Source organism: Aquarana catesbeiana, linkage group LG03, assembly GCF_042186555.1.
Source record: "Aquarana catesbeiana isolate 2022-GZ linkage group LG03, ASM4218655v1, whole genome shotgun sequence".
NCBI classification, from domain to species: domain Eukaryota; kingdom Metazoa; phylum Chordata; class Amphibia; order Anura; family Ranidae; genus Aquarana; species Aquarana catesbeiana.
This window is the reverse complement of record NC_133326.1, coordinates 655,143,880-655,170,260: the sequence shown is the minus strand read 5'-3', so window position 1 is coordinate 655,170,260 and position 26,381 is coordinate 655,143,880. Positions and strand designations below refer to the sequence as shown.

The window sequence follows — 26,381 nt, the reverse complement described above, 5'->3', positions numbered from 1 at the left end:
GGTCCATAAAGACAAGGCTGAGCGAGTTTGGGGTGGAGGAACTTGACTGTCCTGCACAGTCTTAACCTCAACAAAAAATTAGTATCCCGCCTGCACATAGCTCTCGACCTTACTCGGGGGGGGGGGGCTAGTAGAATGAGGACGTTTTCCATTATGTTCCACGGTTTCCATCATGTCTTTTGTCCACAGGACGTATGTCACCATCAGTTTATACTTGGGGTAATATTACCATTTCAAGGCCCCCTGCTCCAAATGGAGAGGTGCTCTTCATTCAAACCTCCCTACTGTCTTCAGATGATTTATACTTTCTACCCTTATGCATAGTCATATCTATCGATTGTTGCAACATTTTTCTACTTGGCCCCCTTCTGTTTTTTGATCTTACTGTTGAACATGCCTAGATGCGATTTGTTGGATATAATATTATAATGGGGCAAAACTATCAAAATGGAGATTGTTAGTACAACGTCTAACACTCTATACCCCAATTTCTGTGACTTCAAATGGGCTTTAAAGTAGACCTGCACTTAAAACAGAGAAGATCCGCTATATTCTACAAAACACAGAAATGTTAATTTTCCTAAAAATACTATCTGCCATATCGCAAAAAAAAAAAAACAAAAAACAAAAAAGGGTGTTATCACTGAAAATAAAATGGTAGTGCACTTTTGGTGAGTGTGCATCACTGTTCTGCTTGCTAAAGAGGAAGCTGTACCTGAGGATCTGCAGTGCAAGGCTCTCCCTGTTTATACTTCATTTTATTCTGTGGATCCTTGCTTCCTACATCTGGATCCTTGCTTCCTACATCTCCCCAGCTGCTTCAGGTTCACAACCCCACTAGTCATCTGGTGGCCCTGCCAATACCAAGATGGCTTCCTCCACACAGACACCGGGTAAGAACAAGGCATGGTAGGTTATTAATGGGGAAAAGATCATCTGCATGGAGACCACAAGCAATAAATTTGCCCATAAAGAAAAAGGTGCCAATAATGGTGCAGAAAACGTGCATGATTTTCCTGCGATTTTTCTGTGCTTATGGTAGAGCTGGGCGATTTTCTCAAAAAAAAGAAAAAAAAAAGAAAAAAAAAAGAACAAACAAAAAAAACAAAAAAAAAAAAAAAACAAAAAAACAAACAAACACACACCTCGATTCATGATTCAAATCGAGTTTTTTTTTTTTGGAGACCGTGTCGGTCCTGAGGAGCTGCGGGCAGGAGTTTTTAGGTGAGGCCGTGGCTTCAGCCTCGCCTAAAAACTCCTGCCCGCAGCTCCTCAGGACCGGCGCGGTGTCAGAGCCGGTCCTGGTGAAAAAAAAAAAAAAAAAAAAAAATCTAAAACGAAATCGATTTGCTAAAATTCTGAATTGATTTGACCTCTGAACTCGATTCAAATCGATTTTTTTCCCCCAGCCCTAGCTTATGGTGTGTTTTTCATAGGTCATGTGACTCAAAAACCATATAAAAAAAAGTAACAGGTGCATTATTGATGCGTTCTTGCTGTGTTTTCAATGCATTTCAACAGGGAAGTGCGTTTTTGGTGTGTTTTTTTTTTTTTTTAACTGACCAAGATTGCAGCAAGCAAGATTTTTTTAACACCACAAAGGAAGAGCAGCCAACCAGAATTTAAAAGGGATGCATTTTTCTTGAGCTTTTCTTGCGCTAAAAAGGTGCCGATAATAAATACATATTCATTTAAATTCATGATATCAATTAAAAAGTTGAATACAATAAAATTATATAAAAATACATATTTTTTTTTTTAAATTGTCATTTTTCTATTGTCGGTTTTCAGCCAAGTGCATCCTGAATTTCCAGTACCCAAGTTTAGTTTCAGTTTCCATTCGGTGCACCTCTACCCTTAAGGCCTTTATATATACTCTGACAACTGTGTCATTTTCATCTCAAGTTAATTTTTAGACCTGGAGAATCTGTAGAGGAAATTACCCTTTTCCAATTTCCAATATATATTATTGATCTTTAACCGTTTTAGTACCCCCCCCCCGAAATCTTGGAGTCATAAATAATACATATTTCAGAAGAAACTAAAATGTCTGTTAAAGACCAAAAAAAGACTTTTGCCTCTGTTCTTAAGCACATACATCACACGAAGATCAACCATAACCAAAATCACACATACCGCTACTGATGCCACCATTGGCTCTCTCACCGGCCTGGTTGACGTTCATCATGCTGTACATTGTATACATGTTGCAGATTTGCCGGTACTGTTCTTCTGTCCCATCCTCTGCAACCTCCTCTTCTTCATCCTCCTCATTGTGGTAAGACCCTGGGCTATCACTTGTGTATGCGCTGGATGTTCCTGGGCTGGTCCTCTCCGAACCCATTGCAGCCGTTCCTGCTGCCCCTGATGGCCCACCAGGTCCAGTACCGGCTCCTTGGGAAAAACGTGCCACCTTCCTATTGGCTCCTCCTGCATCTTTCTGTCCCCCATCCCACAGTCTCTTGGCCACAGGGGTGCACTGAACGGCTTCTGACTCCTGGCTCTCCGTCTTAACCCGGGGAGGCCGTGAAGTGTTGTAAGATGTAGATGAGGACAGAGGCACCATAACCGTGCCCGCTGCTGCAACTGCTGCTGTTGTGGCGGGGCTTGGTGGCTCAGAACTGGGAGTTTCTTCAGGATGGAGACCCTGAGAGTCACAGCTGGGTGAGCTGACCTTCAGGAAGAACTCTGTTCCCTTTTCCATGATCTCCTGGATCTGCAGGAAGCCAGCCGTGTACATAAGCAGGAACTGGTCTCCTACATTCATGCTGAGCCGTCCGGTGTAACAGAAGCTCAGGATCTGCTGGAAAGACTGCGGCTGGACAGAACCGGGTAACTCCACCACTGGGTTCTTGCTGTTGTGGAACAGGTCTCTGAAATAAGAGCTGCTGGCAGCCAGGACGGCCCGGTGGGCTTTAAACTGGTGACCGCGGACCACCACAGAGACATCACAGTACAAACCCTGGAGGCGTTGCTCGTTCAAGCATTCCAGAATGCTGTTCCCAAAGTTGGGAATCTCCATTTGCAGAGTCTGAGACATGATGACAAGCGAAGGTGGGAAGAGACAGACGGAGGGGGAGGATACAGAGGCTAAAGGACACAGAAGAAAGGAAAGACAATGGATGTTAAAGGATAACAAACAAAATAAGTCACTTTAAAGTGATTGTAAAGTCTCATTTTTTCTTTTTTTTTTTTAAATAAAAAACATTTTATACTTACCTCCTCTGTGCAGTTGCACAGAGCAGCCCCGATCTTCCTCTTCTCGGGTCCCTCTTTGCTGCTCCTGGCCCCTCCCTCCTATTGAGTGCCCCCTCCGCCAGCAGCTCTCTATGGGGACACCCGAGTCAGAGCTCTGTGTATCCATTCAGACATGGAGCCCTGATCCCGCCCCCTCTCTCCCTTGATTGGCTGACTGAATTTGATTGACAGCTGAGGGAGCCAATGGCGCTGCTGCTGTGTCTCAGCCAATCAGGAGGATTGTCCCGAACGGCTTAGACACTCATGGACATCGCTGGAGAGAGATGGGGCTCAGGTAGGTAATTGGGGGGGTACTGGGGAGGCTGCTACACACAAGGTTTTTTAATACATAGAATGCATCAAGATGAAAAAAAAAACTTCTGCCTTTACAACTCATTTAAAAATTTAAATATCCATTCTACCCAGAATTGATATTTTAACCACTTGCCGATCGGCTCACGCCTATATACGTCGGCAAAGTGGCACGGGTGCACAAAACAATGTACCCATATGTCACTGCGTCATCCACGGCTAGCGGGCAGTGGCCCGCAATTGTGGCACAGAGAGGCAGAACGGGGAGAGGTCTATGTAAACAAGGCATTTCCCTGTTCTGCCTAGCAACACGACAGGGATCTACTGCTCCCTGTCATCAGGAGTAGTGATCTGCCATGTTCTAGTGAGCCCATCCCCCCTACAGTTAGAACACGCTGAGGGAACACAGTTAACCCCTTGATCGCCCCCTAGTGTTTAACCCCTTTCCTGCCAGTGACATTTACACAGTAATCAGTGCATTTTTATAGCATTGATCGTTGTATAAATGACAATGGTCCCAAAATAGTGTCAAAAGTGTCTGATCTGTCCGCCGCAATGTCGCAGTCACAATTAAAAAAAAAAAAAAAAAAACCTCACCAGTCCCCAAAAGATTAGAGAAACTGTTAGGTGATTAAACCCTTCAGTATAGGACAAACTGAAATATCATCTTCTGCACTAATTCTTTAAAAGTGGAACTTTGCTTAATTAAAGCTGAAGTGTAGGCGTGGCGTTTTCACATAGTTACGTTGGTGCAAATATATATATAGCAGACCTGTGGGATTCCCGTGGAAGATGGAAATCACTGCAATAGGCACCTCCAGTAATCTCCTCTAGCTTTTTGAACACATGTTGCTCACTAGGATGGGCGCCATTCAAGGGCAGTTTGCAACATCTTAATAAATCTAATTGAAGAAGGTGGAGGGACCATGTAGTGATGTCACCATCTTCATCTCGTCCAATCAGACTACATTTTGCAATCACTAGGAAAATGCTAAATATTTTCTGAATGGTGCCAGTGCCACCTCCTGCGTTCACTAAGCAGCAGGACAGCTACTTGACACCAGGGTGGATATAAATTAATGAAAAAAAAAAAATAGAAGTTTTTTTATTTAATTAGATTTTTATCAAATTTATTTTGATAACACGCTTTTGGAGTAAAAATCTATCTAAAAGATAGTTTTCTATTTAAGATACATTAATAATTTAATTTATTCAGCATGAAATGGAGCTTATCTATGTAGCATGAGGCTGTATATTCTGCAATATTTACATTTTTGATAAACTCATTCAATGAATCCAAGCTCTGCAAGCTGAGATAACATGCACTGCGTTGATGCATTCATACAATGTCATAGTAACCATGAGATAAAACAAAAGTTCAGGAATATTCCTTTATGCCATTGTAGTGTACATAGATTTGCAAAACAAACTGTATGATTGAATCGGTTCTGATATCGCTGTTTTACTAACCTGACAGCTTATTATTCTAAACAGGAAACCTTCATTTTGTTTGCAAATATTAAAGCGGTCTTCCAGCCGCGATTTTGTTTTTGTTTTTTAAAGTCAGCAGCTACAAACACTGTAGCTGCTGACTTTTAATAAGGACACTTACCTGTCCAGGGCGCCCGCGATGTCGGCCCCCCCGAGGCTGATCCGTCCATCGGATCGGGTGCCGGCGCCGCCATCTTAACGAAGGGAAACAGGCAGCGGAGCCTTACAGCTTCATTGCCCGTTTCCTACTGCACATGCACGAGTCGCGCGGCGCTTTGTGAATGGCCCTGTCGATTTCTGGGACACACACAGGTCCCAGAAGGCAACGGGGCAGCTCGCCGAAGAGGAGGAAGTGACGGAACAGCGCCGCAGAAGAGGCAGATTAGGAAGACTGCCTAGCAACAGCCATTTTTGGTAAGTAAAAAAATAAAAAAATTTTTTTTTTTCACATTTTTTTTATAGATCTTTTGCAGAATGTTATGTAATTTTTTTTTTTTATTTATTTTAGGTTGGACCTCTGCTTTAAAGATTCTAAATACCAGCAAGAATAAGTTCTTATATTTGAAAAGCACCTGTCATTTCAGATCCATCATGGCAGCGTCTGTTAGCGGGCATCCAATCACCTGCTGCCGCCTTGTCCCTCACCTTGTTGTGTCACTGACTCATCACCAGCCGTCCCATTAAAGTGAATAGAACTGTCGGTGAGTCAACAGCGGGTCAGAGGAGGAGCCTCTGCGGGTGACAGAGATGACAGTTGCTCTTTAAAAATTATGATTTAAAATCAACTTGATTTAAATCAAATCCACCCTGCTTGGCACGTGACCCTGAAGCGGGCAGCACTGTATTAGCTGTGCCCACTACACGGATTTCCAGCTTCTAGAGCAGTGGTCTTCAAACTGTGGCCTAGGGGCGAGATGCAGCCCTTTACTTGCCTTTAACTTTGCCCTCAGAACACTTTTCCTCCAATTGACACCAACGATGGGTACCATTCCTCCCACTGACACAATGATTGGGGCATTATTCCTCCCATTCATACCAACAACGAGGCAATATTTCTCCCATTAAAACCAATGCTGGGGCATTTTCTACTCCCAATGGCTACAGTCTGCCTGAAAGACAGTAAATTGGTCCTTTGTTTGGAAAGTTTGGAGACTCCTGTTCTAGAGGATACCACAGGTATGGCACATACATACACTATATTACCAAAAGTATTGGGACGCCTGCCTTTAAACGCTCATTAAATTTAATGGCATCCCAGTCTTAGTCCGTAGGGTTCAATATTGAGTTGGACCACCCTTTACAGCTATAACAGCTTCAACTCTTCTGGGAAGGCCGTCCACAAGGTTTAGGAGTGTGTCTATGGGAACGTTTGACCATTCTTCCAGAAGCAAATTTGTGAGGTTAGGTACTGATGTTGGACGAGAAGGCCTGGCTCACAGTCTCTGCTCTAATTCATCCCAAAAGTGTTCTATCGGGTTGAAGTTGGGACTCTGTGCAGGACTGTCAAGTTCCTCCACCCCAAACTCGCAGACCATGTCTCTTTTTTGTAGACCTTTTCTTCATGCATGTTGGACGAGAAGGCCTGGCTTACAGTCTCCGCTAGAATTTATCCCTAAGGTGTTCTATCAGGTTGAGGTCAGGACTCTGTGCAGGCCAGTCAAGTTCCTCATCCCAAACTCGCTCATCCATGTCTTTATAGACCTTGTTTTGTGCACTGGTGTGCAGTCATGTTGGAACAGGAAGGGTCCATCCCCAAACTGTTCCCACAAAGTTGGAGCATTAAATTGTCCAAAATGTCTTGGTATGCTGACGAAGAGTTCCCTTCACTGGAACTAAGGGGCCAAGCCCAACCCCTGAAAAACAACCCCACACCATAATCCCCCCTCCACCAAAAGATTTGGACCTGTGCACAGAGCAAGGTCCATAAAGACATGGGTGACGGAGTTTGACCTCAACCTTTGGGATGAATTAGAGCGGAGACTGCGAGCCAGGCCTTCTCATCCAACATCAGTGCCTGACCTCACAAATGCACTTCTGGAAGAATGGTCAAACATTCCCATAGACACACTCCTAAACCTTGTGGACAGCCTTCCCAGAAGAGTTGAAGCTGTTATGTCTTCAAAGGGTGGGCCAACTCAATATTGAACCCTACAGACTAAGACTGGGATGTCATTAAAGTTCATGTAAAAACAGGCGTCCCAATACTTTTAGTAATATAGTGTACTTACATTAGTCCAAGGTAGACTAATCTAATGAAGTAAACAATTGCCATATCTACACTATAGCCTTAAAGAGGAGGTTCAGCCCCCCCATGAAAAATAAAAAATACAAATACTGCAGCTGCTGACTTTTAATATAAGGACATCTACCTGTCCAGGGAGCCCGCAATGTCGGCACCCCAACCGATCTTCAGATCGGCTGCAGCCGCCATTCCCTACTACGAATGCGTGAAGTGCGCTGCGCTTTCCAATTGGTCCGGCAGCAGAGGAGGGGGCCCGAGATGCGGCCCCGTCTCCCAGAAGTGAGGAACGGTACCTGTCAAAAACAGGTACTCACTGCCCCCCAGAAAGGTGCCAAATGTGGCACCAGAAGGGGGGGGGGGGGAGATAAGCAGAAGTTCAACTTTTGAGTAGAACACCGCTGTGAAAAAAGAAAAAAGATGCAAGAGGAAAAGCTATTAATCACAAAAGAAACTTCCTGCTAGCTAGCTTGCCTGTCCAATCAGAGAATGCTTTGCATTCATTTAGAAAATACAAACAAAAAAAAACCCATCTGCATGGCGCCCGTGCCGAGCAGCCAAGCTCCTGTGTTCAGGATGCAGCAGCCCAGCAGCTCAACAAGGGACCCGGAAGAAAGTGGAAACCACAGTAGTAGAGGTGTAGACTTCAGTGATTTCCAGGGACATCGGCCAGGTACCATATATTCATGAAAAAGAACCGCTGCTCCAGGTGTATAAAGATGAGGCCGATTGGAGTATCTTGCAGAGTACTAGCCCCGGCCCGCCTCCGTGGGAAACTTGGAAAGAAGAAAGAAATGGCTGTACATCCAGAACTTCAGATTGCCTTTTATTTTGTTCACAAAGATAAAACCAAAGACACCAAACTGTGGTCACGTAGACGCCTTTCACACATACATCTTGTGCTTAATCATTGATTAAGCACAGGATGTATGTGTGAAACGCGTCTACGTGACCACAGTTTGCCTTTTATCTTGTTTCACAAAGATAACACCAATCGGAAGTTCTGGATGTGAAGCCATTTCTTTCTTCTTACCATATATGCATAGTTATATTGATTCAAGCTGGACCAACATAACGATGTATAAAATATTCATACCTGGAATATATTGTAAAGCAAACTGCTCCATTTTCCCATCAGCACAGTCAGACTTCACGGGGGAATCCCTCCCGTAGGGCTATTGAGTTCTGCAAGTGAGGAGCCTTCCCTGTTGGCAGCATTATTCGTTCAGGGAAAAACTGAACAGGCTGGTTGTACACAATTCGATCGATAGTCCGACTTGTGTACAACCAGGGTGCCCATACACAAATTTAAATTCGGCTGGTCCCTACTAAACCGGCAGAATGTATGGCTGGGCTTTACTCTATCCAAAATGAACCCAGGTTTGAGCTTTACACTATAAAAGGAATGTGTTCACACAACCTTAATAGAAGGCATGACAATGCCCCTCACCCGCCGAGCACATTTGTCTGCCAGCTATGCTGCTTCCTCCTGCTAAGATCTCATTATCATAGAGCTAAGTAGAAAGGCAAACAATAAGTGTTTACAGGGACACAAGCACTCCCTACATTGCAAGGCCTGCGAGTCCCCAGCTCCACACTCCAGTACAAAAGAGGGCCTCAGCAGAAGACAAAAGATGAAAACAAATCATTGCAGAATACGGGAGCTGCTCAAATAGATCAGATCATTTCTATCACAGATTATGTACATAAAAAAAAAAAAAGCTACATTTAAGTGCGTGCAGCGATTTGCTTTATACAGGTCTCCAAAAAAAAAAAAAAAATTATAAATATAATAATATATATATATTTTCAATGAAAATAAAATAAAATATAAATTAAAATAAAAGTCATGCGTGGATAGAGAAATCCTTGTGTTTCTGCAGTCCTGTCAACAATCCAAATAGTACCTAAATTTAAAAAGCCCAACTGAACCCTTTTGATTTATTACTATATGAAATTATGCTGCATATAAAGCATTTGCTTCTCTGTGCTTTTTTTTTTTTTTTTTTTAGCATAAGGTTAACATACCCTGGCAGCATACCGGAGAGTCGGACCTCTGCTCTTACACAGAACACAGCAGCCTGGCTCCCCAGTGGCCTGAAACCCCCACCTGAACACTGTGCTCCAATCACCAGCGCTGCTCAGGGAGTGGCAAAACCGTATTTATTACTGTATTTGACAAAGAGGTAGGTATAGCCAAAAAGTGTTAAAACTGCTGCCAGGTTATTTTTGCTGTGAGGGGGAAGTACACTCCCCCCCCCCTTGAACAAGTGTCCCCATTGGGAGGTTTCCCCTCAGCTCTTGTTCTAGGGACAACTCTCAAATTTTGGATCCCCCCCCCCCTCACTTTCTTGGGATGACCATGGGCACCAGTACAAAAGGGTAAACCAATGGGGACACAGCAATAAAACTTGACAGGGGGTCCAACCTTGCCCCACTCTATCCAATACTAAATCAACCTTAGAGTGTGTATAAAATAAGATAAGGGCATTAAGCTGAAAATCTTTTTTTGGGTCCAGGGATTGTAAATCATACCCTGTTCTTATAAAGTGCTGCAGGAGTATAGTCTTTATGAGAAAAAAAAAGTCATAAATAAGCCTGAGCCCTAATTTTTCAGAGTCAGTTTCAAATGTCAAAAAAAGTTGCTTCCTGCCTCTAAGGCCCCTTTCACATGGGCTGTCCAATCAGGTGAGCCTGTCAGGTTTTTCAGGCGGATCCGATTGGACCCTCCAGTCCAGGGATATGCAACTAGTGGACCTCCAGCTGTTGCAGAACTACAAGTCCCATGAGGCATAGCAAGACTCTGACAGCCACAAGCATGACACCCAGAGGCATGATGGGACTTGTAGTTTTGCAACAGCTGGAGGTCCGCTAATTGCATATCCCTGTTCTAGACAATGACTCAAACGTTCTTGATGCCACCGGACAAGGATATCAGGCAGCAAACTAAGGTTAGCCATACACATTTTGTTTTCTGTTGTTCGGCCTGCAGGCTGAATCAAAAGTAATCACTAGACTCCCCCATCCACACTTCTATTTATATTCACTTATTGTACACCTGCGGCTGCCTGAATACCTGAACAGTGACTGCCATCTGATTGGACGCAGTGACTGTTTGGCCTACAATTCTCCACCTAGCTCCTTTGATTTTTCAATTTCTGTCGAGCTGGATGGTGCTAACAGGGCCACCCAGAGTTCGAATTTCACAATTTCTGCCAGGGTATGCAAACTTTTGAGCACAACGGTATATATGCTATTGAAAAATAACCAAACACTCTTATGCGGCCATGCCACTGCATTAGGATAAAAACTATTCCTTAACATAATTGTGCTATAAAGGCCTTCCAGTAAAGCTCTTTGTACACAACGACTATGATAAATGTCCTCAGAGTAGGAAGCCGACTACCAACGATACTCTGAGCCAATGTAATAATCTTCTGAAAGGACCTTTTGTCTTTAGCTGTACTACCAAACATTGACGTTTTTACAACCTCTCCTGAACGATTTAACTTGACAGATAGTAACCGTTTTGCCACGTTTGCATTTAGAAGCGTTTTAAAATAGCCAAAAAAAGAAAAACGCCTGTAAACGAAACACGGCGAAACGCGAGTTACCGCGTTTAGCGATTGAAATGCCTCTAAACACAGCTTCTGAACCCTTTTTTTTTTTTGTGTTCCAAACTCAACCACCTAGAAAGGACTATAAATGACCCTGTGTACATGTACTGATAAGATAACAGAGGAGAGTTCAAAAAAAACGTCTGTTTAGCAGCAGTAGAGTACATGAGGCCGGGCACCTTCTCTATTGCATAGCAGTAAAAAAAAAAAAAAAAAAATCTGAAAGTCTTTTATAATTTTTTTATTATTATATACTTTTTTTTTTAAATTATTATTTATTTCTGATGTGTTGGTGTTCTGGAGTAAATGCAGCTCTGGGTAAAACAAAAACTGTGTTGGTCTTCATTTCAGGCTGCCAACAAAACGTGGTTATTTTAAAGGGGGGGGTGGTGATTATTTTCTATACCCACTGAATATATACACATACACAGTATATATTATGTGTGCGAGATATTTAAGTGGATGACACCATTCATATTGTGAGCCTATGTAAGGAGTTAGCGGTCCAAGAGTTGGGCTACACAACATCCTCTATGCATACCCCCCGTCCAGACTACATATCACATATAGGAACTGGAAGGCAGAATGTGTATTTTGCAATGCCTGCAATAAAGCAGATAGATGTGGTAGCTGCATTAGTTTGCTTTTTTTTTTTTTTTTTTTTTTTTTTTTTTTTTAGGCGTTCTTTATTCTATTTAATCTGATCCAGCCAGTAAGTCACAAGCTCACCTACAGAATGTATCAGTTTACATGGACGAGACAAACCACTTAACACAGGCAGGGGTGCTTCAAATGATAAGCTTTTATTTATTCATGTAAAACCTTTATCCCAAAAGGAAAACAACTATTTTCCATAACTCATTATAAAGTGTGAGTATCTAAATCTGCTATTACATCCAACACTACCTCTCAACCCTAAATCAAAAAAAATATATATATAAAATGCAGCTTACCAATTCTTAAAATGTGGTGACTGCATTCTTTTTTTTTTTTTTTTTTAAAAGGTGAAGAACGGCCAAAGCTTGTTTGGCTGTACCCCTCCTATGGATCACAGGAGTGTAGTTCGTTTTGCACTCCTGTGACCGTTTTTAGCAGACAGCGGGCTGAAGTCCGCTGTCTGCTGATATCACTGATGTGCTCCAGGATTGGGCAAGATTACGACAATGGAGTCGGGATCCACCCACATGCCCGGACCGCCACACAGCTCAGCCTCTCATCGAGGCGCTGAGAGCCTGAGAGCTTGCCGCTCCCGCCCCCCTCCACAGCCCAGAGCTCCAGTGAGCGTGGGGGGCAGAGCAGAGAGCTGCTGACTGACAGTCACCTGCTTTCAGCAGACAGCGGGCTGATGTCTGCAGACATCAGAGGTGGTCCAGGCTCGGGCAAGATCACCACAATGGAGTCGGGATCCACCTACATGCCTTGACCGCCACCCGGCTCAGCTTCTCATTGAGCTGCTGAGAGCCTGGGCTTGCAGTTCCCGCCCCCTCCACAGCCCAGTGCTCCAGTGAGCGTGGGGGGGGGGGGGGGGGGCAGAGCAGAGAGCTGCTGATTGACAGTCACCAGCTCTCTGCTCAGGGAGCCCCGAGAACCAATTGTTTGATGAGTCGGTTCTCAGAGTTAGAGCCTGTGGGGGACCGATGCAGCATCCACCTAGCCAAGTATGATTCTGAAAGAGAAAAAAAAAAAAAAAAATCTCTTTTAAGCTCCCTTTTTTCCTTTCTTTTCATTTAGTGATATTGCAAGGAACATTCTTCTTGTGTTCGGGTGTCTCCTTTAGACAGCCACTGTCAGTCTGGGGAGAGGGTAGTGTAAGAATAGCAGATTCACAAGGACTTCGCTAACAAAAATTAAAACCAAACTCCAGATTCAAGATACCGCTTTTGAGCAGTTACAGCAACAGTTTCTATTTCTCCTTTTGGGATAAAGGTTTTACATAAATAAAAGCTGACCACTGTAAGCACCCCTGTCAGTGGTAAATAGTCTGTCTCAACCCACTAACAGCCAATTTAGCTGGACGGCTTGATCTATTAAAAAGGAAGTTGAAAAATAAAAGGGCTTCCTGGCCGAATCAAAAAGGTAAAAATGAAGGGGGAAAGGCAAAAAAAAAATGAAAAACGAATGCAGCCATCACAATAAAGAATTGCTAATCTGCAATGTGTTAAACGTTTGCTTTTGGGTTAGTACCACTTTAAACCACACCTACCAGGCGTTTTAAATTTTATGTAAAGATTTTTCTGGAGAGATCATGTAATATTTGCATAAAATATATTACACCGTCTATGTTGTATATATATACACGAGACATTTTTGTATTTTATACCCTTTTTGATTATATAATATGCAAACAGATAGCAGTTGAGCCCCATACACGGAATACATTAGATGTTATGGGTATCATTAGGCAGCAGTAAAGTAAAACACAATGTGCAGTTCTGTGGAAAAGTATTTGCCCCATTCCTCATCTTTTTTCTTCCTTTTTTGCACATTTGTCACACCTAAAGAGTTACTAAACACATTCACTTTATCTGGTCTCCCACAGTACATGGAAATGAAATTATTTTAGTAAATATAAAACTGCTAAACACCTTTTCTCATCAGCAGTATATAGCAGTCTTGTGACTTATATCAGTGTCTGGTTAAAGCTTGTAGGAGGGGTTTTCATGCTACAGCGACTGTCTTATGAGGCTGCAGAACCCCTGGCCCTCTGTCTGGACAGTGCTGATTGGCCCTGTGCTGATCACATGCACCCTCCCAAAGAAGAAAAAAAAAAAAAAAAAAAAAAAACCTCTCTAGTAATACACATCAAACTGAGCATGTGCAGAGTGTCTTCAGGCTATGTATTAAAGTGGAGGGCCACCCTGAAAATAAAAATTCCACCAAAAATCCTAAAAAAAAAATTAAAAAAAAAAAAAAACATTTGAAAAAAAAAACAAAAAACTTACCCGAACCCTTGTTGCTAGGCAGTCTTCCTATTCTGCCTCTTCCTATTCCGCGGTGTGTTCTGCTCCTAGCTGAGCAGCCCCGTTGCCTTCTGGGAACTGTGTGTGTTCCCAGAAAACCACGGGGCCATTCACAGATCGTGCGTGCGCAGTAGGAAACTGGCAGTGAAGCCGCAAGGCTCCACTGCCTGTTTCCCTTACTTAGGATGGCGGTGCCGGGACCCGAGAGCCGAGGGACGGGTCGGCCTCGGGCAGCCGACATCGCGGGCACCAGAGACAGGTAAGTACTTATTTAAAGTCAGCAGCTACAGTGTTTGTAGCTGCTGACTTTTAAATCTTTTTTTTCCAGGGACGGAATCCCGCTTTAAGTAAGAGATGGATTGGGGACTGTGGAAGAAGGGGAGGATAAGAGCAGACAGGATCAACCAGCCTTTTAACAAAATGCAGAGGATTAATCGCTTAGGTTCCACAGCGAGTACAACAAGCATACTTTACTGCATATACAGACTGATTTTACTATTGTGGGTTTAGTAATACTTTAACCACTTCAGCCCCGGAAGGATTTACCCCCTTCCTGACCAGAGCATTTTTTTTTTTTTTTTTTTACGATTCGGCACTGCGTCGCTTTAGCCGACAACTGCGCAGTCATGCGATCCCTGTCATGTTGCTAGGCAGAACAGGCAAATGCCTTGTTTACATAGGCATCTCCCCGTTCTGCCTCTCTGTGCCACGATCGCGGGCCACCGGCGGAGATTGAGTTTACGGGACCAGCGCGCCCGCTAGGCGGGAATTTCAAAGGGGCATATGGGTATGCCCTTTTGCCTACGTAAATCGGCGTGCGGTGATTGGCATGTGGTTAAATAATTCATATCAAACTGAATTTTTATATTACACAAAGATAACCCGAGTAAATACAAAATGCGTTTTTTTAATTATTTCATTTTTGGGTCAAAAGCTGTCCAAATCTGCATGGCCCTATGTGAAAACGTAATTGCCCCGTCCTTGATAAATCATGAATGAAATGCGATTACCACATTTTGTGGAAAGACGAGTGAAATTTCACTTGCCACATCCAGGTCTGATCACTGCCAGACCTGTTGAATCAAGAAATCACTTAAATAGAAGCTGTCTGACACAGTAAAGCACGCTAAAAGATCTCGAAGAGTAACACAGCATGCCACAATCTATAAAAATTCAAGAACAGATGAGAAAGTAATTGACATACATCAGTCTGGAAAGGGTTACAAAGCCATTTCTAAGGCTTTGGGACTCCAGTGAACCACGGGGAGAGCCATTATCCACAAATTGAGAAAACTTGGAACAGTGGTGAACCTTCCCAGGAGTGGCCGGCCTACAAAAATTACTCCAAGAGCATGACGAAGACTCATCCAGGAGGTCATAAAAGAACCCAGAACAACATCTAATGACCTGCAGGACTCACTTGCCTCAGGTAAGGTCAATGTTGATGATTCAACAACAAGAAGGAGACTGGGCAAAAATGGTGTCCATGGGAGAGTTCCAAGGCCAAAGCCACTGCTGACCAAAAAAAAAAAAAAACACAAAAGCTCACCTCACATTTACCAAATAACATCTTAAATATGTTTGGACTGGGTTAGTCAAAAATGTAAGTTTTTGGAAGGTGTGCATCTCCATACATCTGGCGTACAACTAACACAGCATTTCATAACAACATCATCATACCAACAATCACACATGGTGGTGGTAGCGCGATGGTCTGGGGCTGGACGACTTGCCATAATCGATGGGACCATGAATTCTGCGCTCTACCAGAAAATCCTGAAGAACGTCCGGTCATCAGTTTGTGACCTCAATCACACTTGGGTTATGCAGTAGGACAATCGTGCAAAACACTCCAGCAAGTCCACCACTGATTGGCTCAAAAAAAGACAAAATTAAGATTTTGGAGTGGCCTAGTCAAAGCCCGGACTTAAATCCCATTGAGATGCTGTATCATGACCTTAAACAGACCGTTCATGCTGGAAAACCCTCCAATGTGGCTGAAGCAAAACAATTCTGCAAAGAAGAGTGATCGAAAATTCCTCCACAGCGATGTGAAATGCTCATTGCCGGTTATGGCAAAGGCTTGGTTGCAGTTGTTGCTGCCAAGGGTGGCACGTCCAGTTATTAGGTTCAGGGGGCAATTACTTTTTCACATATGACCAGGCAGGTTTGAACAGCTTTTTTCCCCTTAATAAATGAAATATTTAAAAACTGCATTTTGTATATACTCTGGTTATCTTTATGGAATATACAGAATGACAAACATGCAAAAAAAAAAATCAGAAAGGGGACAAATACTTTTTCACAGCACTGTATATGACATAACTTTGTATTTTACATGGACTCTGTATCACCCCTGTCAATGGGACCTGTCGGTATTGGACTCCAAAATAATGATAAGACTCCGGGGCAGAGGGCCCTATAAAAGATACATTGCAGGTTACGTGTCCCCCTGGGCAGAATTCTGTAATACCCTTGTATTTTCTTTATACTCCAGTATAGTATAAATCAGTTTTGCCCCCCCCCCTTAACAAATACAATAAGTTTTGTTTCCCCTTGGCTGGACTCTCTATCACCCCGATACATGGGAACTGTCATTATTGTGCTCCATTATAATATGTTTCAGAGTCTAAAGCAGGGATAGGCAAACTGAAGCTCTTCAGCTGTTGCGAGACTACAAGTCCCATCATGCCTCTGCGAGTCACGATTGTGGCTGTCAGTCTTGCAATGCCTCGTGGGACACGTAGTCCTGCAACAGATAGAGAACTGCAGTTTGCCTACCCCTGGTCTAAAAGGAAGAGGTGGAGGGGTCTCTATATTTGAGAATACTACTACTCCAGTACAGTGATATAGAGTTTGAGAAGGTTTCTGTAATAGAGATATATTGTATGGTCTGTGTACTCCAGTATTCATGATATGGCTCAGAGACTGGGGGGGTCCCTATAGCAGATATGAATAGAATGGTTTCTGTTCCCTGGGCTGGACCTGTATATAAAAGACCAGTTTTTCTATTACAGAAAAATGATATGACTCAAGAGTATTGGGGTGAGGGGTGCCTGAAGAGAAGCATTGTATATTGTGTGTCTCGGGGGCTAGTTCTATATACTAAACATGACTTTATTGTACTCCAATATGATTTTTTTACACTATACATTGTATGCTGTGTGACCCCTAGAACTGATGCTGTATATTACTCAGAGACTGAAGGGATCGGTCATTATAATACTGTAGATATACATTGGGGAGAGGACAGAATCTGCAGCAGCTGTGTACAGTGACCAATCAGCTTCCGGTAATCTTTGACAATGACAGATAGAAGCCGATTGGCTGCCATGCACAGCTGCTCCGGTCTTAGTATATTCCACTATATATGCTGAATGTCCCCGGGGCTGGACTCTGTATATTAGACCTGTCTGTATGATATGATTCACAGACTGAGGGGGGGGGGGTTGTATATGTATAGTATACAGTGTACCTTCTATGACCCTGGGGTTTGATTCTGTATATCAGACTTGTCTGTATTGTTCTCTAATACACTGAGTCATATTATACTAGAGTGGCCCTTATAACAGATACACATTGTATGTTCTTGGTTCCCTGGGCTGGACTCAATATGAGACTAGTCTGTATAATACTTCTGTAAAATGATATGACTCAGAGTCTGGGGTCCCTATAATATTTGCTGTATGCTGTGTGTCCCCCTGGTCTGGACTTTGCATATTTCTCCATATAATGGTATGGCTCTGAGTCTGGAGAGGGAAGGGATGGGAAGGGATGGGAAGGGATGGGAAGGGATGGGAAGGGATGGGAAGGGATGGGAAGGGATGGGAAGGGATGGGAAGGGATGGGAAGGGATGGGGGAAGTATGTTGCATTCCCTCTGTAAATAACTCCACTATAACATGAATCAGAGTCTAAGGGACCCTACACTGTGTTGTGTGTCCCCTAGTCTGGACTCTGCACATCATTCCATATAATAGTATGGCCTAAAATCTGGAGAGGGAAGGGGTGGGGGGGTGATGGGGGGGATGTATGTTGCATATTCCCTGTATATTACTCCAGTATAACATGAGCCTAAGAAATCCTACACTGTATGCAGTGTGTTCCCTGCTCTGGATTCTGTATACTACTCCATATAATGGTATGGGGCTCAGAGTCAGGAAGGGGGTCCCTATATTATACACTGTATACTACTCCAGTATAATACGAGTCAGTCTGAGGTGACCCTGCATTGCATGCTGTGCCCCCACCTATGGCTGAACCCTGTATACAGAACCTGCCTATAACTCCAATATAATAAGACTCAGAATCTGGGGTCCCTATAACATACACTGTGTGCCCCCTGTATACTTATATGATTCAGAGCCTGATGGGTCCCTACAGTGTATGCAATCCCCAGCCCCCCATGGCTTAACCCTGTATACAGACCTGACTAAATATAACTTCAATATAATAAGGCTCAGAATCTGGCAGTCCCTATAACACACACTGTGTGCCCCCCCCCCCCGCATACTGATGACTCAGAGCCTTAGGGGTCCCTACATTGCATGCCCCCCCCCCCCCCCCCAAATGTCAGAACACTGTATACAAGACCTGCCTATATATCTCTCCAATATAATAAGGCTCAGAATCTGGTGGTCCCTATAACATACACTGTGTGCCCCCCCCCCCCCCATATACTGATGACTCAGAGCCTTAGAGGTCCCTACAATGTATGCTTCCCCCCTCCCATATGGTGGAACCCTATATACAGGACCTGCCTAAATATAACTCCAATATAATAAGACTCAGAATCTGGGGTCCCTATAACATACACTGTGTGCACCCTGTATACTTATATGATTCAGAGCCTGACGGGTCCCTACATTATATGCTATCCCCAGCCCCCATGGCTTAACCCTGTATGCAGACCTGCCTAAATATAAAACTCCAATATAATAAGGCTCAGAATCTGGTGGTCCCTATAACATACACTGTGTACCCCCCCCCACCCCCCCCCCCCCGTATACTGATGACTCAGAGCCTTAGGGGTCCCTACATTGTATGCTCCCCCCCCCCCCCCCAAATGGCAGAACCCTGTATACAGGACCTGTCTATATATATCTCCAATATAAGGCTCAGAATCTGGCAGTCCCTATAACACACACTGTGTGCCCCCTGTATACTGCAGTGTTAATTTTGTCGACTAAAACATTTTAGTCAACTAAATGAATATTATTTTAGTTGACTAAAATACGACTAAAACAACTGAGATGACTAAAATACGACTAAAACTAAAATGCCATTTTAGTCAAAAGACTAAAATGGGACTAAAACTAAAATGCCATTTTAGTCAAAGGACTAAGACTAAAACTAAATTGGAAATTTGACTTCAAAATGAACGCTGATCTGCCGTGCATGTTCATACCTCAATACCCTAAATAATAACATATTAGATTTTTCACTCCAGCAGTATATAATGAGTTTGGAAATTGTAGAAGAAATGCTAACAGATGCATTACAATTTAATTACACCCATTAGATTTTTGACGACTAAAATGAGTTTTAGTCAACTAACCACTTAAGGACCAGCCTCGTTTTGGATTTTAGGTGTTTACATGTTTAAAACAGTTTTTTTTTGCTAGAAAATTACTTAGAACCCCCAAACAATATATATTGTTTTTTTTTTCTAACACCCTAGAGAATAAAATGGCGGTCATTGCAATACTTTTTTTTGCACCGTATTTGCGCAGCGGTCTTATAAGCGCGCTTTTTTTGGAAAAAATTCACTTTTTTGAATAAAAAAATAAGACAACAGTAAAGTTAGCCCAATTTTTTTTTATATTGTGAAAGATAATGTTACGCCAAGTAAATTGATACCCAGCATGTCACGCTTCAAAATTGCGCCCGCTCGTGGAATAGCGTCAAACTTTTACCCTTAAAAATCTCCATAGGCGACGTTTAAAAAAATTCTACAGGTTGTATGTTTTGTGTTACAGAGGTAGTCTAGGGCTAGAATTATTGCTCTCGCTCTACCAGTCGCGGCGATACCTCACATGTGTGGTTTAACCACCGTTTTCATATGCGGGCGCTACTCACGTATGCGTTCGCTTCTGCGCGCGAGCTTGTCGAGACAGGGCGCTTTAAAATTTATTTATTTTACTTTATTTTATTTATTTTTTCACTGTTTTAAAAAAAAAAAAATTTGGATCACTTTTATTCCTATTACAAGGAATGTAAACATCCCTTGTAATCCCTTGTAATAGAAAAAAGCATGACAGGTCCTCTTAAATATGAGATCTGGGGTCAAAAAGTCCTCAGATCTCATATTTACACTAAAATGCAAAAAAAAAAAAAAAAAAAAAAAAAAAAGTCGTTTAAAAAAATGACACAAAAAAAATTGTGCCTTTAAGAGAAGTGGGCGGAGCCGACGTAATGACGTCGCTCCAGCCGTCCTATGGTATAGAGACGGGTGGGCGCCATCTTGGCCTCACTCGTCTCTATACCTATACCTCAGCAGTGACAGGTCCCGATCTCCTCCGCCGCTACCGAAGGCTCCGGTAAGCGGCGGAGGGCGCGGGAGAGCGGCGGGAGGGGGGGTGGCACCTCTCCCGCCGCCGACATCGGTGATCTCGCGGCGAACCCGCCGCAGAGACCACCATTATCGTGTACAGAAACGCCGGCCCTAAAGATGGATACCTCGGTTGTGGCAGCAGCTGCTGCCGTTACCGAGATATCCATCTTTAAAAAAAAATTACGTATATATACAGTGGCCGGTCGTTAAGTGGCTAAAATGTACTGAAGATTTAGTCGACTAAAATACAACTAAAACAATTGCAGAAGACTAAAATAGGACTAAAACTAAAATGCCATTTTAGCCCTAAGAATAAAACTAAATCGAAATTTGCTGCCAAAATTACATGGGCATACTATGACTCAGAGCCTGGGGGTCCCTATAACATACACTGTATTAGGGGTCGACCGATATCGGGGTTTTTTTGTGGCGATACGATACAGATATTTCGGTCACTTCTCATTCTCTGACGATATTCTGTACATTTTACATTTTTACACTGTCCTTTTTACATTTCTTTTTTTTTTTTTTTAGCACCGTTATTGCTGTCACAAGGAATGTAAACATCCCTTGTGACAGTAATAGGCAGTGACAGGTACTCTTTATGCAGGGGTCGGGTGGTCTATAAAGACCCCAAACCCCAACTCTGCACTTGAAAGTATTCAAAACGTCAAGATCGCCGTTTAATACTTTCTATGTCTTTAAAACTGGCGCCTTTAGGATGCCAGTAATTCGGGAAGTGATGTCATGACATCGCCTCCGGGTTACTAGATCCGAGACCCGACCGAAGCATCGGTTGTGTTTATGTCTTTGGCCAGCCGGCGGACGTGTCAGCTGGTCGCTCGGGCCTCCCGGCAGGACAGACTTCCCCTCCCGCTGCTTGTAATAACAGCTGAGCCAAGCCGGTTGTCAGGGGCGTTGCTAGGTCTACAAAAGATCTGGGGCTAGAGCCCATAGCAGCGTAGTAAAGAAAGTCATACGCTTGGGCAGGCATACACATGTATATAATATACGTGTGTGTGTGTATATATATCCCCAGAAAGCCCCCCTTAAATCAGGGCCCTCAGAGAGCCTCCCCCTTAAATCAGGGCCCCCAGAGAGCCCCCCCCCCCTTAAATCAGGGCCCCCAGAGAGCCTCCCCCTTAAATCAGGGCCCTCAGAGAGCCTCTCCCTTACATCAGGGCCCCCAGAGAGCCTCCCCCTTAAATCAGGGTCCCCAGAGAGCCTCCCCCTTAAATCAGGGTCCCCAGAGAGCCTCCCCCTTAAATCAGGGCCCCCAGAGAGCCTCCCCCTTAAATCAGGGTCCCCAGAGAGCCTCCCCCTTAAATCAGGGCCCTCAGAGAACCTCTCCCTTACATCAGGGTCCCCATAGAGCCCCCCCACTTACATCAGGGTCCCCAGAGAGCCTCCCCCTTAAATCAGGGTCCCCAGAGAGCCTCCCCCTTAAATCAGGGCCCCCAGAGAGCCTCCCCCTTAAATCAGGGCCCTCAGAGAACCTCTCCCTTACATCAGGGTCCCCATAGAGCCCCCCACTTACATCAGGGTCCCCAAAGAGCCTCACCTCCCCTTGGGGACCCCTGCAGAGACTCGGGGCTATAGCCCCAAAAGCCACCCCCTAGAGACGCCACTGCCGGTTGTTATGACAATAAAGCTGACAGTCCGCTCTAAAGAACGGTAGTGGGCTGACACCTGCATGCATCACCCTGGTAAAACCCCTTGAAGTAATATCGGGTACGTTTGTGACCGATTCTACCAAAACAGTGAATATCGGCCGCACCGATAATCGGTCGATCCCTACACTGTGTGCCCCCTGTATACTGATATGACACAGAGTCTGGGGGTCCCTACATTGTATGCCCCCCATGGCTAGAACCTGTATACAGGACATATATATATATATATCCCCAATATAAGACTAATGCCCCGTACACACGGTCGGACTTTCCGACAACAAGCTCACATCCAACATTTGTTGTCGGAAAATCCTATCGTGTGTACGGGGCATTAGAATATGGGGGGTCCCTATAATCTACATTGGGGTGAAACCATCAAAACTGGAGCAGCTGTGCATGGCTGGCAACCAATCAGATTCTACCATCAGCTTGTTCAGTTAAGCTTTGAAAATAAAACCTAGAATCTGATTGGTTGCCAGCCTCCCCCCTGGTCTGCACATGGTTCAGGGTGTGGGTTGGGGGTCCCCGATCCCGTGTCAGGGGGGTGGGGGTGTCTTCTGTACCCGGTGCTCTCCCCCCCTCCCCTACACAGAGTCACATGAGTTCTCCAGCCGACCACTGCAAGCAGGAGAGGGGGGAAAAGTAAAGATGGCGGCTCTGGACTCACTCCTGCCACCCACACGCACACCAGAGGCCTTCACTCACCCGCTGTTTGGTCCTCCTGCTCTCACCGCGGTCCGCGGTCCCCGGTTCCCGCCTCCGGTGCTCGGCTCTTAGCGGCTCCGCCAGCAGCCATTCATCGCCAACTAAGGAGAGACACAGCGATCGCCGATCACACTGAGCCAGACTGTGGAGAGATAGGCAAGGCCGCGTTAAAGGAGCGCCGATCACAGCGAGCCAGACGGCATAAGAAAAGATAGGCAAGGCAGCATCAGCAGAGGGAGGAGCGCATCGCGCCAGACTATAGGGAGATTAGGCAGTCGAGGTTAATAGCTAGCCGATCGCATCGAGCCAGACAGTGGATGAGACGGCGGACAGGGGAGAGCAACCGAGCGCCGATATGAATGAGATAGACGGCGGGCGACCGCGATGAATAGAGATGGGCTCGGCGGTGTAGTTACGGTATAAATGTGCGGCTGAATAGAGAGGTGCGATGATAGGAAAAGAGGCGGCGAGTGATTGACAGCAGAGAAAAGAAATGGGCTAAAACAGTCACCGATACATGGAGCGGGCAAGCTGGGATCTTCGTGGGGGAAGAAACCAACGCGGGGCGCTACGTACCGAGCACAGTAACCCGACTGAGGGACGATCAGGTGGACCCCGGATAAGGCAGACGGCTGATCGGAGCCCCAGACTATGGATCGCATAGGCAGGCTGAAGAGAACGATCGCCGAATCATCGACCAGACAGACTACACAGGAACCTCAATGGAGCGCCGAGCCGGGGCCAGCTCAGGACCCGCACTGGAGGAGGAAGGAAGGGGGAGAGCCGAGCTCATCGAGCCGCCTGCGGTGGAAGGAGCGCCGAGCTTCGCGAGCAGACAATGGGCGAGATAGGCAGGGCGGCGAGCAGATCGCGGAATCACGGAGCAGACACCCAGGGGAGACGAGTGGAACCTCGAGCTTCCAAGAATAGACAGAAAGGGAATCCAAACAAAGGAGAGAAAAGCCGACGGTCGAGCGATCGATTCAGACAACGCTGAACGGACGGAGAAATCGATAAAGACGGGAAGAAGCAGAGAATACTCGGGGACCGTGTTATTATCCATCATTATTATTAATAAAATGTTCGGTTATTATAACATTGTATTATTATTGTAGCACATCTGACGTCATTCTTCGCATGTAGTTAGAGAACATCCAACAGAACCCCCACCGAAGGGGAATCCTGTCCTAAGGCAGTATAACTCCCTTACTAGTCGTCATCGCCCCCCCCCCCCCCCCCCAGCTCTTACAAATTCAAAACGGTAGGTGCTTTTTTAAGCACCGTGCCGCTGACAGCTTAGAGTAGGGCTAGCACTTGTCCAGGATTCACCCGGACAGTCCGGGTTTTGAATCATGTCCGGGTTTCAGGCAGACTGAGGCCCGGACACATTATTCAGACTAGGCTGTGGCTCCCCAAGTAACCGAGATAGTTACACACAAATCTGTTGCCGTCCGGGAGCTGCGGGCAGATGTCTGGTGGTAGGTTCGGCATCACTGGGGGGGGGAGGAGGCAGGGCAATTATGTCAGCAAGAGTAATTTGGCCACACCCACTGTTCACTGCAGCACGCTATGTGCACCGCATTACTACTCTCCTCGGGGCATCCAAAGGTGTCCCAGGCCGCTAAAGTCATCGGGTTTGGCTTGACGAAAAGGAGGCAATGTCAGGAGTGTAGCATGGAGCCGAGGAGGAGTTTCACAGCACTTCTCCGTCTCCATGCTACAGTCCTGACAGGCGGGGAAAGACACCTCGGGCAGCACTGTGGGCAGACCCAGCATGGGGACTGCTGAGAGGCAGGATCTGGAGCCGTGAGACCCAGCATGGGGACCACTGAGAGGCGGGATCTGGAGCCGCTGAGCCTCGGCATAGGGAACGCTGAGAGGCGGGACCTGGAGCCGCTGGGAGGCGGGATCTGGAGCCACTGAGCCTCAGCATAGGGAACGCCGAGAGGCGGGATCTGGACTCGCTGAGACCCGGCATGGGGACCGATGAAAGGCGGGATCTGGAGCCACTGAGACCCGGCATGGCGACAGCTGAGAGGTGGGATCTGGAGCCGCTGAGACCCGGCATGGGAACCGCTGAGAGGTGGGATCTGGAGCCACTGAGACCCAGCATGGGGACAGCTGAGAGGCAGGATCTGGAGCTGTGAGACCCAGCATGGGGACAGCTGAGAGGCGGGATCTAGAGCCGCTGAGCCTCGGCATAGGGAACGCTGAGAGGCTGGACCTGGAGCCGCTGGGAGGCGGGATCTGGAGCCACTGAGCCTCGGCATAGGGAATGCCGAGAGGCGAGATCTGGAGCCGCTGAGACCCGGCATGGGGACCGCTGAAAGGCGGGATCTGGAGCCGCTGAGACCTGGCATGGGGACCGCTGAGAGGCGGGATCTGGAGCCACTGAGAGGCAGGATCTGGAGCCGCTGAGCCTCGGCATAGGGAACCCTGAGAAGCGGGATCTGGAGCCGCTGAAACCCGGCATGGAGACCGCTGAGAGGTGGGATCTGGAGCCGCTGAGACCCGGCATGGGGACCGATGAGAGGCGGGATCTGGAGCCGCTTAGACCAGGCATAGGGACAGCTGAGAGGCAGGATCTGGAGCCGCTGAGAGGCAGGATCTGGAGCCGCTGAGCCTCGGCATAGGGAACCCTGAGAAGTGGGATCTGGAGCCGCTGAGACCCGCCATGGGGACCGCTGAGAGGCAGGATCTGGAGCCAAAGAGGGGAGCGGAGCTGAGAGGTAGCCTGCAAATTATGTCATCAGTAGCTAGGACTCCGGCAGTCCTAACAACCGATGACTGAATTGAGGAAGGGGGGTAAGAGAAAGCCGACCAGATATTCTCCCTAGAATCCTCACTTGGTGCTGTGGTGAGAACACACATTGCATCCTTTGAGGATACCACTATGGACTCCAGCCCAGATCCGCGGGACCCTGGGGCTTACTTCAAATCGCAGGACGGTCCCGTGGAATCCGGGACAGTTGGGAGGGTATGCTATTGGGCTCCCGCTAACCCTTTCACCGTCAGAGCCCTTTATACATGCATGATAAAATGTTCCTCCTAGGCTACATTCACACCAGCGATTAAAGCCGGTGCAAATTGTAGCGGCAGTTCCCACTGCAGCTCTCAGCGGCTAGGCGCGGTCGCCGGCCCCGTTCACTATAATGACAGGTTGCCGGTGGCTGCAGCTATTCGCAGCTCTCTGCAAGCTAGCGATTACCCGCAGCGATCACTGCTGGACAACTGAGAGCCGCAGCAAGAATCAGAAGATTCCTGCCACTAAAATTCACACCGGCCTTAATCACCAGTGTGAATGTCTGAAGATTACTTGAAACCCCCATAATTTCCAAGAGCAGAGACCCTGTAGAATTACATGGTGTCAGTTGCCATTTTTGTGCTGCTGTTTATCAAATCTATCTTTTCAAGTGTAGCGGTACCCATGTAGGGGCTGCTGAGTGTTGTAGTCCATCTGTCACCCTGCCGAGACAGGCACACAGTTCACGTTCACCCTCAGGCAGAAAACCAGGCCTTGAACTTTGGTTTTTATTTTATTGAGGGGTATTAAACTTGGATGGAGTATGGGACTCAACCTATATACTCTCTCTGT

General features: G+C 45.7%; 1 protein-coding gene across 2 annotated transcripts in view; it reads right to left on the bottom strand.

Annotated features, from left to right (window-relative positions):
* The window catches only part of NACC1 (nucleus accumbens associated 1), a 60,174-nt gene extending 36,693 nt beyond the window's left edge, over positions 1–23,481 (bottom strand). The window contains exons 1-3 of one of the 2 annotated variants that reach the window (XM_073622734.1): positions 23,363–23,481; positions 22,787–22,928; positions 2,137–3,090 (exon numbers count right to left, since the gene is read on the bottom strand). In XM_073622734.1, coding sequence (XP_073478835.1) covers positions 2,137–3,040 — 904 coding nt within the window. In that variant the 5' untranslated portion in view covers positions 3,041–3,090; positions 22,787–22,928; positions 23,363–23,481. The remainder of the gene's footprint in view (positions 1–2,136; positions 3,091–22,786; positions 22,929–23,362) is intronic. The other variant, XM_073622736.1, reaches the window with a different exon arrangement.
* Positions 23,482–26,381: the final 2,900 nt, after the last annotated feature.